General features: G+C 36.8%; 1 protein-coding gene across 1 annotated transcript in view; it reads left to right on the forward strand.

The window, feature by feature from the left end:
* unc-13 (protein unc13 homolog) overlaps positions 1 to 16,842 on the forward strand; it is a 1,321,962-nt gene that overhangs the window by 103,799 nt on the left and 1,201,321 nt on the right. Inside the window, exon 4 of the mRNA XM_090372343.1 lies at positions 3,766 to 3,883. Coding sequence (XP_090228469.1) covers positions 3,766 to 3,883 — 118 coding nt within the window. The remainder of the gene's footprint in view (positions 1 to 3,765; positions 3,884 to 16,842) is intronic.

Raw genomic sequence — 16,842 nt, forward strand, 5'->3', positions numbered from 1 at the left:
ATTTAACTCCCTGTTAGAATTTGATAAACATCTGGCCCGCTCCTCCTTGAATAACTCCTCATTTGTGAATGTAGATGCAAAATACTCATTTAGTTCGGCAGCTATCTGAGTAGGATCATCTACAGTGGAACCATTGATATCAAGTGGACCAATCTGATTCATCCCCTTCCTTAAAGAAGTCTTTGCTGTTTTTCTTTGCATCCTTTGCCAAAGATTTTTCATAATCTGCCTTTGATTTTTTTTTGCCTAACCTCCTTTGTGACTTGATTACAGACTAGTAATCATACCATAGCATCTACCATAGGCTTCTGTGTTGCCTGACAATTTATGTACATCCCATGCATTTTTCTTCTCTGCCACAAGTCTCATTAGTTCATCTGACATCATTTCAGCCTGAAAATAGAGCAGTATTTCATAGTTTGAACAGAAAGCCTAGTAGCTTCCAAAATTATTTCCTTTAATGCTTCCCATTTAGAATTTGCTGTTGGTAGCATCATGAGTTCGTCCCACCTCTAAGTTAATCCTACATCAATACACTGTGATCACTGCCACCTAGTGGTTCCTTTATCTAAATTCTTAATGCATGAATAATCACTGCTGATAATCAGATCAAAGGCGTTACTTCCTCTTGTTGCCTCTCTAACATGCTTCTATAGAAAACAATCATCCAATTAATCCATGCCTTGCCAGTGTGCGAGTGACCAACCGACAAGTTCCATTCTATATCTGGGAAGTTGAAAAACCCCATTATAAGGCACTCTGATTTTCTGGCCCACTCTACACTGAGTGATCACTGAATTATGACCACATACCTAATACTTCGTAGGTCCTCCTTTTGCCCTTAGTACAGCAGCTGTCTGATGTGACATTGATTCAACAAGCTCTTGGAAGCGTTCAGGAGGTATGGCCACCCAAGCTGTGTGTAATGCAGTCAGCAATGCAGGTATGAAGGTAATTGGTGTATCCAGACTCCTGATATGCCCTTCCATAATGTCCCACAAGTGCTCTGTGAGATTGATATCTAGGGAGTTCGGAGGCCAATCAATATGCTGGAAGTCAGAACTGTGTTCCTCAAACCATTCCTGTACAAAAAGTGCCCGATGGCTCGGCGCATTGTCATTTTGGAAGACACCATCACCATTCGGTAAAAAGTGTAACATAGCGTGGTGTATACAGTCAGCAAGCAGTTGATGATACCAGAGACCACTGATATGTTGTTCCACATACACCAGGGATCCAAGTTCCTGCCAGTGAAACATGCCCCACACCATACAACTGCCTCCACCAGCCTGCACTTTTGATACCATGCATGATGGTTCAAGAGGCTCATGTTGTTAATGCCAAATCATACACAACCATCCACGGTGTGGAGTAAATAACTACTCATCTGACCAGCACACCTTCTTCCAGTCTTCTAACATCCAACTTGCATTTTTTTGCACCAGGTGAGTCTTTTACGCCGATGAACGTTGGTTAGGAGAGGATGCCATAGGGGTCGTCTGCTGGTATAGCCCATATGTGCAAGCGTGTGATGCATGGTCATGCCAGATATTGTTCTGGGTTGGCCCATGTCGTATTGTGTAGTCAACTCTTCAACAGTGCTGCGCCTATTCACCTGTACGAGTTGTCGGACCTGGCGCTCACCTCTAACATCAACCTTTCCTTGACCTTTGCAGTTTTGCCGTCGCGTCGTTGTTTGACCATTTTGATGCAAGTCCTGGTACGCTTTAACAATGGCGGCTCTTGAACACCTCACCAGTTCAGCCGTTTGGGAAATCAAGGCACCAGCTTGTCAAGCTCCCACAATCTGTCCTTTATCAAAGTCCGATAAATCCTTCCTTTTACCCATCACGCTCGGAATAAGCAGGGATAAGGAGGTTTTTACTATCTACTTAACCGCTGACACCTTATCTATGCTACATAGGTCAATTATCTCCACACACTCGTACCCCACGTGGTCAATGAGTCGCATTCAGTTTTCATAGGGCTGGTCATAATTCAGTGTATTTCTCTGTATAATTATTCATTCTACTCATCAGAATCATTAGGCCTGTAACAAACTCCTATCCTTATTTTTGCTTTCTCAGTGCTTATGTCACACCAAACTGACTCAACATTGCATTGTCCATCTATGTCAACTGGATGCGCTTCTTTAAAATTTGTGTTTCTTGACTAACAGCATAGTGCCTCCTCCCTTCCTATCACGTCTATCCTTTCTGTACACGTGTGCTCCCCAAATTCCAATTTTGCATCCCTTTTTTCTGAGTGTTACCACCTCTCTGATATCCCAACAATGTCTGCCTTGGATGTCTTGACCAGCACTTCAAATTCATTGAAGTTAATTTCTATATTCCTAGCATTGGTGTACATGCAACTGTTCTTACCCTTAGTTACTCTAACACATCCCAGTATTTACTTGTTTCATGATCCCCAGCAGTTCCTGAAATCCCTAGCAACTGGCTTTCCAGGCTGCTGCTCATTCCGGTAGAAGCATCGCAAGAATCATTTCTACCTTTGCCTGTGGCTACTATTAATCTATTAGTATGTGAACCCTCCCCCCCCAAGCTATCAGTTTTCTGACCCACTTAACATTGCCTCGATAGCATTAGCAAATATTCTTGCACCCCTTCTATTTAAGTGTATCCCATCCCTGTATAAGCAGTCTCTCCTGTTAAACAGCACAGACCATGCTGAGAAAAATTCTATCCCATAAGCCCTGCACAACCTCTCCAGGGCTGAACATTTTGATACTCTAAGTAGCTTCCTTGGAGAATTTAACCTGGCAGCATTGGCAATGCGCTTTACAGGTCAACCTGAACAATTCTGTTGCTTGTTAATATCCAGTTTGAGATTAAAAGCTCCTCCTCCTCTGTCTGGTGTCCTAAATGTACAGTTTTATTTTAGTTTTAAAATTGATAAGTGTTAATGCAGCATTCTCAAGTGAAATTGGCAAAATGTAGTAACATGTGCATGATTAATAAAACTTTTGGTATTTTGAAAATATTTTTCAATTTAAAATTTTCTCTAAAAAAATACATTTAATAAGTATTGCAGTTGATTAGGTAAAGGTCAGATTATTATACTGCAAGCAGAATTTAAAAAAAACAAAAACTTTTTTTTAGTATAAAACAAGATATATCTTTTTCCCTCTGGGCTACTATGTTTGTTAAGATTGGAATGCTACCGTTGCCATGTAAAACTTAAAAAGTTGTAAAATTTATTTTGTTTGGTTGCATTACCTCTGAAGTCCTATGGTACAGGAGGAAAAAAAAATTTAAATTAAATCTTTACATAGTCCTGCTGGTGTTCTTCTTGGTAATTGCAAAAAATGCCAGTGGCCATAAACACATCAGCTGGACTGTATAAAGGCTTCTTTTGTTTAAGTTTCCTCTTTTCCTGTACAATAGGATGATGCAATGTAGCTTTAACAAAATAAATTTTACAAGTTTTTAAGTTTTACTTGGCAGTGGCATTCCAATCTTTTTTATTAATTTCTGAATTAAATTCACCTCTGAATTTGTAGTTTTCGGTGCTGTTTTAAAATATCATGTGCTGTTTTACTGTGTTAATTTCATTAATCCAAATTAAGCAAAAATTTTATCAGTTCAGAGAAGTTTCTGTAATCATTCTTTTAATAATTTTATTGATACAGCTAAAAGTATTGTTAAATACTGAATAATGACATTCAGTCTTATTAATGCATTGAAAAATAATTAATTTTAAATAGATAATTGCTTTAATGTATTAAATGATTAACATTCCTAGTGAGACCAGCCGTATGGATATAGGCCTTATTATAGAGGTGTGGAATAAAGGAATGCTGTGGGATAAACTGTTAGGAACGCAATGGATGCCATTAATGAGGATACATTTTGCTAATGAGGTAATGGTAATACTATTATAATTAATTTTGTTATAAAATTAATTAATAAATATAATTAATTATTTAAAATATCTGGAGCATATGTGCTTAGAAGTATAGTAAATTTAGAACTCTTTTTTTTTATCCAGCTGTGTTTAGTGGCCAGCAAATTTTTTTTTAATTGTTGTGGTCTTATGAATTTGCAGTAGAATTGCTTTTTCTATCCATGAGTGTTTTTAAGATGCTCTTTAGGCTAACCATGGAATAAGAATTATTATTCTCCTGTGAACAGTTTTAAGCAGAATAATTTTGTGACAAATTAGTAAATTTCAAATAACTGCAAGACTTATTGGTCCTGATCCCTTCACTTGGTGTCGATGAGACTACAAACAATATTTTTAGAAATTTGTGCTTATCTGCTCTGTTCACACAACTGGAACTCTTAATAGCTTTGTTGTCTTTGATTTATCCACTGAAAATTCCATAAGTCACTTCTAATTATCATACAATTAGGAAAAATTCAGGAATTAAACCTAATTTTATATTCATGTGTTGAGGCATCTGTCCATACACTTATTGATAGTGAGCTGGCTTTACTGACATGCACTTTTTTTCCAAGTCAGTAATGCTCACTGGCTTCACGACATTGAAGCATCATTTGGAATCAAGTCATTTGACTTGTTGTTTCATGTAGCGGGTGCTTCTGTTATTGTTTGGAAAGGCTGATGGCCAGTTGCTTATGTTTTTTGAAATGTTTGGGTATTTCAGGTTGTTTTGCTTGCCAGCAGGTCTAAAGGAGTTTTAATTTCAAAATTTAATCAAAAATGTGTTTTTTAATATAAAAAATTGATTTTTCGCAACTGTATTCAGATAAGATTGAAAATAAAGGTGACATCAAAAAGTGAACAGTTTTTAATTATTTTTTTTCAAATGCATGTGAATGGGGTTGAAATAACTCTGTGCTTAGAGGAAAGGACAAGCCTTTTTGCACTGCTGACAGGTTAATCATCTAAAACAGGGGTCGGCAAACTTTTTTTGGAAAGGGCCAGATCATAAAATTTTTAGGCTCAGCGGGCCAGGTAGCAAGCTCGAAGATATTTTCATGGGTAATTCTACTCATAGAGCAACAAAAAAAAACCGGTTCAAAATCTTTTTATTAGGAAGTGATATTTTACATAATATTTATACACATTCTGACACTTACAAAAAAAATGAATAAAATATTTCCATTTATCAATAAACGTATTATAGAACTGGTTAAATTTTGTATTAATGCGATGAATGTAATTGTTTTTTCTGAGATAATATTTCATCATACTGCAGTTCGAAGTTAGTACTTCCTATCATTAAAGTTGTTTGCAAATGGTCATCCGTTAATAATGATCTGTATTCCGATTTTACATATTTCATTTTCGAAAATGTCTTTTCACATTGGTAAGTACTCCCAAATACAGATATAAATCCCCATGCATATGATTTTAATTGACCGTATTTATCTTCTGAAAGATATTTATAGAATTGGGTTAGATCCATTTCTTTAAACCTAACCTTTAGCATATCATCATTTTGCAAGTCAGCACTTCCAATTGAAGGTCTGATGCAAGCTCCTCAATTGTACAGCCAAATGGATTTTGAAATATGGAAATGTCTTTTGCACTTGCATCAAGATCCGAAAAATGCTGTTGTAACTGTAGTTTAAGTTCACAAAAAATTATATCTACCGCGAATTTTTTTGGGAATGGGGATTTCGCTAACATTTGAAAATTTTTTACAGCATGGAAAATGGTCAAACTTGGTTTATGTGATTTGTGTTTCAAACTGCAAATTTTTGACGATATGACTTTACGATAGAATATGTTTCACATATGAGCACTGTTTTCCCTTGTAATTTTAAGTTAAATTTGTTAAGATATCCCACGATGTCTGTAGCAAATGCTAATTTCCATAGCCATTCATTGTTAGATAATAGTGGTTGTGGGCAGTTTTTCTCATTTAGCTATTGCTTCTCTGAGTTCAAAAAATCTCAATAAAATTTTTCCATTGCTGAGCCATCGAACTGCTGTATAGAAGGGCAAATCAGGATATTCAGCTTCAATCTCTAATAAAAAATCACGAAACTGACGATGGTTAAGTCCATGAGAGCGAATAAAGTTAACACTGACACAACTGGTTCAATAACACGACACATTGGGGTGTTTCCCACAAAGAGCCTGTTGGTGAATAATACAATGAATTACCAGTGATTTTTAACATTTAGCTTCTTCATAAGCCTTAAAAATTTGTCCAACTAATCCTTTCCCCGTTCCACACATTTTTACCACCATCAGTTGTGACACATTTTAACTGATTCCATTGCAAATTGTACTGTTAGCGTTTTCTCGACTTCCTTGAAGATATCTTCGCCTGTAGTTGTTCCATGCAGACTATTCATAGAAGCTAATTCTTCAGTAACCTCAAACTCAGTATTGACTCCTCAAATAAACAGCAACAATTGGGCAGTGTCAGTAATGTCTGTAGACTCATCAAGAGCCAACGAAAACCGCTTGAAATTTTTTGCCTTGTCTTTTAATTGACTCTTGATGTGGCTCCCGATGTCCTCAACTCTTCTAACAGTTGTTCTCGTCGAAAGACTGACAGATCGAAACAAATACATTTTCTCTGGATACATTTCTTCGGCTGCCACAAGCAAACATGATTTAATTAATTTGCCATTGGTAAATGGTTTACCGATGATAAATGAGCTATTCGTAAGCTTACTTTAGTTACTGCTTCATTATCATTTTTTATTTTAACGAATAAATTGCGTTGTGGTGATGCATTACATTTTAAACTTTCCAATTTTAGCTTCCGTTGATTTTCTGTGAGTTTTGAATATTGTGCTGCGTGCTTAGTTTGGTAATGACGACGTATATTGTACTTTTTTTTTTTTTTTTTTTTTCTTACAGCTATTGTGTCATTACATAATAAACATGATACTTGGTCATTTATTTCTATGACAAAATAATTCACACTCCATTCAGCTTTAAAAGCACGACATTTGAAGTCCACTTTCCTCTTCATATTTGGTCTTGAGGGTGACATGGAAATGGTGGGTAATAAATAAAAGGAAAAAAAAAAAAAAAAAGATCACAGAGTGCCATGACAGACAATACCACATGCGCCGCTGAAGCAAAACTAGAGAAATGCTGGCAACACTTGTTCTATGGTAGACGACAGAATGTGAATATGCGACGCCAGTAGTGCCACGTGCGGTCATTATTCTCAACTCAACTATCGGCCATTGCAGCATGTAATTTGATTTATTTTTAATTTTTTTCATGTAATAAACAATATTAACCCGCGGGCCGGATTAAAAACAGGGGGCGGGCCGGATTTGGGCTGCGGGCCGTTGTTTGCCGACCCCTGATCTAAAATATGAGACAAACACTGACAGCTAATTTTGAGACATGCTGATCTTTCATGAAATAATGGATTGTTTCAGTCCTGACTTCTTAAGAGCAGTTTGTCTTCTTCAATTTCTTTATTCAAATAAAAACTTCCCCTATAAGTTAATAAAACAATGAATAGTATAATAAAGATGTGTGTATATCGGATTCCCTCCCTCCCTTCCTACAACTGAACTTCTCACTTAATGAGAATCATTTACTTGTTATTGCTCAGTTACTTGAAATTTATTAAATAATACTGGACAACAAATTGTGAACTTTTAATTTTTTTCTCCTAAAATATAGTACACCTCATGGATTTTGATGCATTTGAATCCAAATTTGAAGTCAGATAACTGCTTAGCAACCACAGATTTAGAGTGGAATGCAGGTTACACTTTTGAAAAAATTTTTAAAAAGTATTAACAAGCATAGCATAAAAATGTAATGGCTCCACCCATTTGCTTTTTTTTTTGTGATGATCAGGAAACCTTTCATACTGATCAGAGTCCAGTAAAAGTCTGCCACCTCATAATGTTTCTCCTCGGTAGCCATGGAGAAACAGAGAATTATGAAGGTGCACGATAGCAGTTATGCAGTTAGGCTGCACTTGAAAAAAATCAACGTACAATCCTTGATGAACATCTTCACTGAAACTTCTTGTTCAACCACAGTAGGTTCCTCATCTTCACTGCCGACCGGGCTAGCCGGGTAGGTAAAGTGCCTGCCTGGCAACCCAAAGGTCGCTGGTTTGATTCCCGCCTCAGGCTGGATGTCACGATGGTGCCGAACCAACCGGGTGGTTGGATATCCCGGCCACGATACAAGAAGGAAGCAAGAAAAAACTGATTCCTTCGTGTATTGATCACATCATACGAAATAAATAAATAAATCTTCATCACTACAAATTTTAGAAGATTCCATTTCATCTGCAATGAGAGCAGATGAAATGGAATTCATGCATATCCTGAAACATTCAATGTCCACATCCACTTCTGCATAATCTTTTGAAGCTTAATGAAAACAGTCATCATGTTCATTAGTCCAAGCCTAAATCGGAATGGAGGCAGTGTATTTTTAGAGGCTTATTACAATGTTAATTGTTATTGCAACTGAGATTTTGGTAGATTTTTTAATTAATTCTCAATCAAGGTTTTATAAGCAAGACCTAACAAGGGAATTGTTTCATACTTTAAAATAATATGTCAAACTGCTGTTTCAATTGTAGAGAATGTTTTAAAAGAGAATTATGAAGTTGCATGATAGCAGTTAGGTTGTGCTTGAAAAAAAATCAACGTACAATCCTTGATGAGCATTTTTCACCGAAACTTCTTGTTCAACCACAGTAGGTTCCTTATCTTCATCACTACAAATTTCAGAAGATTCCATTTTGTCTGCAATGAGTTCCTCTTTATTCATGCATATCTTGAAGCATTCAATGTCTGCATCCACTTCTGCGTAATCCTTGAAGCTTAAGTTTTTCTGTAACTTTAGGTGATGATGCGCGTGCTCAAATATTTCTTCCCTATTATCGGACTGTTCTTATCAATTAATAAAGTAAGAAGCATGTAAAAACTTCACACGTTGCATCATTCAAGACATTAAATGCAGCATGTTTGAGCAGTTGGCAATCACTTTTTGATCAATTTTATTCCATGCTGATACACATAAATACATTGCCTGCAGGATGTCAGTTTTGCGTTGAATTTTGCTTTCAAGACAGCAGAATTCTGTTTAATAGCATCCTTTGGTAGTTTTTCTGAAAACACTGGAGGCTGAAGAACTGACGTCATATTTGGTGGCAGGTACTCAACAGTGATTGCATGTAGGTCATTTACTTCACAATGAGAGGTGCAGTTATCCACAAACAGCTAAATTTTTCTATTCTTCTCACTCATCACAATTCATAGATTTGTAATGTCATCCAAGCCTTTTGGTTTGCTTGATACGTAGTCAGTAATGTCTTCAAACCTTTAAAGCATTGAGGCTTTTGAGCATTGAAGGAGGCAGCAAGGGAAGTAAGCAAACCCTTAGCTTTAATTATGAGAGCATCCTTAGATGCAGGGGAGGTCCCCGTGGACTGGATATATGCAAATGTATCCCTAATTCACAAAGGATGATGCAAATAAATATAGACCTGTTAGTTTAACTTCTGTTCCAGGAAAAATAATGGCGTCACTGGTTAAGGAGGTGATACAGGTTCACCTAGACAAGACAGCAGTAATAGTTAAGACACAGCATGGGTCTGAACTGTTACTGCTTGTCTTGCAGTAATAGTTTACAGAATTTAAGAATTTAAGCCAGGAGAGGCTTAAATTCTGTAAGTTGCAGCATCTGGAGACTAGGCACTTGCAAGGTGATCTGATTCAGGTGTACAAGGGCCTTAAATGGTTTGGTGAGAGGAACAAAGGGGGTTCTCTTACCAGGAGAGAATTAAATTCTGTAAGTTGCAGCATCTGGAGACTAGGCACCTGCGAGGTGATCTGATTGAGGTGTACAAGGCTTTAAATGGTTTGAGTAAGCTCATTGCTGATGGGGGATACTTCCACTTCCTGAGATTAAAAACCTATAATTCAGTTGTAGAATAGATGTGCAGAAGTTTGCCTTTAGCCAGCGGCTAGTTGCTTGCTGCAACAGACTTCCATCTGTTGTTGTGGAAGTTGATAGCCTAAATAATTTTAAGGCTGAACTAGACAAACATTTGGAGTGACTGGATGTGGGTGAAATGAGTTTTTTTTTTTTTTTTTTTTTGGCTTATGCTATATAAGCTTGCTTTCTTGCATCATTTCCCTCAGCTAATGCTAATAACATTGTTAACTACTACTACTATTTCCACCTTTGAACTTCTCTTTTTTATCTGGATCATCTTAAAAAAAACCTCTTAAATTAACTTTATTGCCCATTGTTTGAGAAAATTTCATTGTTTTGGGAAAATATAACAGGAATGGTCTTGCCCTCAGCTCAGTTCGTTAATTTACATCAAGTCTGTGTTGGATTAATTCCTTACCATGGGTAGCAAACATTTCACATGTGCTCACCTTTTCTGTTCCTTCAAAGCTAACTTGTTTAGCTAAATTTGAAATTTTTTTAGCAGACGGTCATAAGAAAGACATCATCTGGTTGGATATCAGTAGTGTTCTTATCATATTATGCCTATAACTGCAGTTTTATTTCTTTCCACTAATCTACAATATTGTTGATATCCTTTAGCATGTGGTAATTCTTCCAGAACTCTTTTGCAACAGCTTGTTTGTGGCATAAACACTAATTTAATGTTTGCTGATTACTTGTCTAGATCAACAAGATTGCTTCTGAGTGGTCCTTATGTAGCGAAAAATAAACATACCCTCCTATCGAACCACCAGTGCAGAGGATTTGAATAGCGGTGGTCCTTATGCGGTGAAAAATAAACAACAGAACAGACTAGCACTCCACAGCAGAGCCACACCACTGACACAATGTAAGCTTAACCAGCTTATGTGGGCAAACAAGTAAAAAGATATAGATGGTGGCATAGGTGCAGCATTAGCACATCAAACCCATTACTATCACCTGATATACATATATTTAAATAATGACATAGTTAGAAAAATAAAGAAAATAAATTAATAAATAAGAAAATAAATATAAACCTATCATTAGAGGCAGTAAAATATACAATCCTCCACATGATGCCAAATGCATAACCAATATTAAGTTTAAAATTAAAATCAAAACATATGTCAGCAGTATGGTAAAACTGTTGAGCGAAAATTTAAACATAATATTTAAATTAACATAAAGGTTAAATCAATGGGGAGAGAAAGTAAAGATAACAAGACTAAAATTGTAGCCGAAAGTCTCAGAATAATTTAGAAATTCTTAAGGACTGCATAAGGACCACTGTATTCAAACCCTCTGCATTGGTGGTTCGATTGGAGGATGGAGGTATGTTTGGTCCTTCGATCGGTTCACCTTTGCGAATATTTGTCTAGCGATTGAAATGCAGCGATTCCATGACCATTATTGGCCTCGTGGTCCTCTGTTGATATGGGGCATAATGGTCAGTCTATTTTTGTTACTTTGTTTTATTTTCGTAGTTTGTTTAGTCTTTGGTGATATTTCATGTATCTTGAAACTGCCACCTTACTGGGGGTGTCATTAATTTTATATAAATTGGCATTAATTTTAAATGGAATTATTTTTAATTGAATTTCTAAATTATTCGGACACTTCCGGCTACAATTTTAGTCTTGTTACCTTTACTTTTCCTCCCTGTTGATTTAACCTTTGTTAATTTAACTATTATGTTTAAATTTTCGCTCAACAGTTTTGCCATACTGCTGGCATATGTTTTGATTTTAATTTTAAACTTAATATTGGTAAAGCATTGGCATCATGTGGAGGATTGTGTATTTTGCTGCCTCTAATCTTTATTTTCATAATTTTTCTAACTACGTCATTATATATATATATATATATATATATATAATGTCATAGTTAGAAAAATTATGAAAATAAAGATTATAGGCAGTAAAATACACAATCCTCCACATGATGCCAATGCATTACCAATATATATATATATATATATTATATGGCGCCTCCGTAGCCAGGTGGGAAGGAGCAGCAGTGCGTAGTACACGCTTCTTGATTAGACCAGGGTTCGAGCCCGTCACCACCAAATACGGATGATGTGGAAAGGTCAAGGAATGAACACCGCATATCCCGGAGCAATATGGCCTTAGTTGCTAATGCTCCTAAAAACCAAATAACAAACAACAAACATATATATTATATATATATATATATATAATGACGTAGTTAGAAAAATTATGAAAATAAAGATTAGAGGCAGTAAAATACACAATCCTCCACATGATGCCAATGCATTACCAATATTAAGTTTAAAATTAAAATCAAAACATATGCCAGCAGTATGGCAAACTGTTGAGCGAAAATTTAAATATAATAGTTAAATTAACAAAGGTTAAATCAACAGGGAGGAAAAGTAAAGGTAACAAGACTAAAATTGTAGCCGGAAGTGTCCGAATAATTTATAAATTCAATTAAAAATAATTCCATTTAAAATTAATACCAATTTATATAAAATTAACGATGCCTCCAGTAAGGTGCCAGTTCCAAGATACGTGAAATATCACCAAAGACTAAATATATATATATATTTAAAACAATTTTAAAAAAAGAGAAGAAATTGACTGTCTCATAATTGTTCATATTTAGATGCAACTATGTCCCATCTGTGTGGATGATGATGAATGCAGGAAAAATGAATCTGTGGTGAATGTGCAAGAGAATGTAGATGACTTTCATCAACCGGTGAAACACCACCACTTTGCTTATTGGAGGCTTGAAGTGGCGAAACCCATGTTTAGTCTCTAGAGCAAAGTTTCCGGCATCCCCCTCTCCCCATACTTCTCCTTCAACCCATGCACGGTACTAAGTACTATAGGTTTTGATACCTTTCGTGTTTGGGGTTCTCATAAAAAAAAAAAAAAAAAAGGCCTATGTGCTGAAAATTCATCTGTCCCTAGATATATATATAAAAAAAATGTGTTCTTGTGTATGTGTAGTATGTCAGGTGTGTAAGTGGACTGGCTACATGTAGAGTTTGTTCTGACAGGCCGCCCAAATTAGACTCAGTGTGGGCAGCCTTTCAGGAAATCCCACTTTTTCCATCCCAAGAAATCCCAGTTTTTCTGATTTTCTTCAGGAAATCAGAAAAAAATTTCCTGAAGGATTTTTTTCGGGATTCTGAAATTCTGAAAAATTTCCTGATTTCCAGAGAAGTGCTGTGCATCCACAGTACAATCTCCATGACCCAAATAGGGCATTCTGACCCTATGACTTTACTCTCCCTTAATACCATTATCCTCTCCCCAATCAAACTTTTCACCTGATGGTGAAAATACCATTATCCTCTCCCCACTCAGACTTTTCACCTGATGGTGAAAAGTTTGAGTGGGGAGAGGATAATGGTATTAAGGGAGAGTAAAGTCATAGGATCAGAATGACTTTACTCTCCATCAGGAAAGTAAAATCATAGGTCTTTTCTTCATCAGGTGAAAAGTTTGAGTGGGGAGAGGATAATGGTATTAAGGCTTTCTTCTGCTCTTACCAGGCCCCTCCCCCTGTGGAGGATGGGTTCCTCCCACAGGAGTCTCCCCCCATATCCCTAACTCCAATTTCCAGGTGGAAAGCGGAAAGTGTCCAGGTATCCTTAACCTCCAATTTCTAGGTGGATATCACCTGAGCTTTCCAGGGTTTGCTCCTGCCAGAGTCTTTACCTATACCTGGCCCATCTGCTCCTGGTGGAGGCTGGGTAATGGGGGGGGGAAACATGGCTAAATGGCTGGAGGAACAACATAACCCAATACTACACTATGCAGCTACACCAACACTCACACTATCTCTGGCCTTTACACAGCTTTTTTTCCGACTCAGAGTATACCATGTGGAGTTGAGAGAAACCCCCAGTGATACTTGACAAGAAACACTATACACTGGTTTAGTAATTGTATTAACACAGTGGGGAAAACCAATTTTTAAAATTGGAAGTGCTGCTGTTCACAATGGCTGCATCAGACTGAAAGAGGACTAAAAAAAAAAAAAAAAAAACCATGTCGTCTGCCGTTAAAAATTAAATGTGAATGTTGAATTAGTTTTTCAGATTGTTTATGTGAAGTATAAATGGATGGTAGAACAGTGAGCACCAGCACACCAGGAAAACAAATTCATGATTGGAAATGCTGACAGTTATCAGCATTTCCCTGTCAACTGTCACATTAGACTGGAAGAGAACTAATAAAAAAAAAATGTCTGCCTATTATTATTATTTGATTATAAACATTGATAGATTTTTAGATTGTGATGTATCAATAAGTGGCAGTACCAGCACATCAGGGGGAAAACTGGAAGATGACTTAAAAAAAAAAAAAAAAAAAAAAAAAACACCCAAAACTGCTTGCTTTTAACAACTGAATATAAACATCGATTTAGTTTTTCATATTGTTTATACAAAATGTAAATAGATGATATTACAATAATTGCTCCAGAACTGCAGGAAAGCAAATTCCGTAATTGCAAACGTTGAGGGCTGCAGTGGCTGTGACATTGGACTGGAAGTGAATTTAAAAATATCACAGTGGTCACAATATTGTAGCATGAAACGTTAAATTCCTCTGTTGCAGCATTTTGATTGGCTCCACTTGCTATTTCCCTTTTCAGAATGATACTATCAAGGTTAGCATCTTGCATTGCCAAAACCAATGATGGCTTTTTTTTTTTTTATAAAACCCCAAACACGTGATTGGGTTGGAGGTTGAGAAGACGAGAGAACATATTTGTTCACATTAGACTTGAACTTCCGTAGACTGTAATTTTCAGGAAACACATATGAAGGAAAGTTGTTCCAGAAAATGGGAGTTGAATGAATAAACGAGGAAGATGAAAAGTTGGTTCTGTGAGTTTGAAGTTGGACAGTAAATGGATGCTGGCCGGTGGCAGCACGTGTTTGGAATGTTTTGAAAGAGAGAGTGGGAATTATAGAAGCCAATTCAGAAGAACAGTGCCCATAGAAGTATCTGTAGAAAACGCATGCAGCAGACACAATATATCTATCAGACAGCGACTGAAGAGACTGTTAGAGATCAGTCATTAATTAACCTAACTGCCCTCTTCTCAACGGAATCCAGAAGACTGAGGGAGGTTTTGGGGGCACTGCCCCAGATGTGAGAAAAATATTCCATGGTTGGGCAGATTTTCAATTTGTACAGAGTGAACAGCTGTTTGGAAGAAACGTAATGCCGAGAGCGAATGAGAAAACCAAATTTTTTAGATGCAGAGGAAGCAATATTTGTAATGTACTTGTGCTAAGAGAGATTAGAAGTCAGAGTAATCCCCAAAAGAGATATATCAACTTGCCTAGAAATTAGAGTGTCACCAAAGATAAGCAGAGGAGCAGAAGAATCCTTTTTGTGAGATATAAGACGACTGAGTTTTAGAAGGATTGAAGTCAACTAAGTTGTCTTTGTCCCAATGGAGAATTACCTGGAGATCTGCATTTAAGGAATTGGTAGCGGATATTCAAGAAGTTTGAAGCTGATTGAGCAGGGCAAGGTTTCTTGAACCGGAAAGTGGAATGCAATGTGCTATCATCAGCAAAACTATGGATAGGATTTCCAGTCAATAAAAGAAGGTCATTAATATACAAGAGGAAAAGAGTGGGGGAAAGAACTGAACCTTGGGGGACACCCAGCATTAGTGGAGAAGTTAGAAGACAGAGAACCAGTTACCATCACCCTCAGTGAGCGATCCGAAAGAAAACTGGAAAACCAATTACAAAAAACAGTTGGCAAACCATAAGATGGGAGCTTGTTTAGAAGACCTTTATGCCAAACATGACTGAAAGTCTTTGAGATGTCTAGAGCAACTGCTTGTGTTTCACCGAACTTTTCCATTGAATTTATCCATAAATGGATAACATCAGCCAGAATTTCACCAGTGGATTGACACTGACGGAATCCATTCTGGCGATCGTTGATCAGATGGAAGGTTTCTAGGTAGTTTGAGTTGGCAGTTAATTGATTTTTCCATTACTTTAAAAAGAGTAGAAGTAATTGCAATGGGACAATAATTGGATGGGAGGGATTTGTCACTATTTTTAGAAACTGGCTGGATATGAGCAAATTTCCAAGCAGAAGGAAAAACACCTTTGGAATAGGCGCCTCCATAGCCAGGTGAGCAGGAGGATGCGGAAAGGTCAGGGAATGACCACCGCATATCCCCGGAGCAATATGGCCTTAGTTCCTAATGCTCCTAAAAAAAAAAAAAAAAAAAACCTTTGGAATAAGAAAGTGAAAAAAGGTGGCAGAGAACAGGAATAAGTTCAAGAGTGCAGGTTTTGAGAAAAAGTGGAGAAATGCCATCAGGACCTGGAGCTTTCTTAGTATCAAGATTTGTCAAAATCCTTCTGACATCCTTTTGATGGAGGATAATTCAAAGGAAGCATTGAATGGAGCGTGTTGGGAATGGTGGGAAGTGTTTTACAAAGATCATTAATATATGAGTGGAAGAAAAATGGGATGCTAGCAGGTCAGCTTTATCCTTGGCTGAAGTGAAAGTTAAATTCCAACAGAATCATCTGGTTTTGACAGAGGTGGGAGCAGAGATGGGCAAAAATTGCGGCCAATAGCTTTGTCAAGAAACCAGAATGCTCTGCTACCATTAGGGCAAGAAGCAAGTTTTCTACTCTTAGCCTGTTCAAAATCTAGTTTGGACTGATTAATAACTGCTGTACAATTGTTGTGAGCTTTGGTGTAATCAGAAAATGAAACTGAAGAATTGGAAACAAGCCAATACAAGAATATGCAACATTCTTGTCCTGAACGGCCTTAGCACATTTATTGGAAAATTAAAAGTTTAGATAAAGGACGAGATTTTAAAGTGGAGTGTGGGATAAAGGATTACATTCCTACAAGAATAATTTTACTGACACGATATGAGCAAACGTTGACATCAGAAGCTTTGAAACAGTAGTCCGACCAAGGAAAAGAA

Source organism: Mastigoproctus giganteus, chromosome 4 (genome assembly GCF_048544385.1).
Source record: "Mastigoproctus giganteus isolate SK-2022 chromosome 4, ASM4854438v1, whole genome shotgun sequence".
Classification (NCBI taxonomy): Eukaryota; Metazoa; Arthropoda; class Arachnida; order Uropygi; family Thelyphonidae; genus Mastigoproctus; species Mastigoproctus giganteus.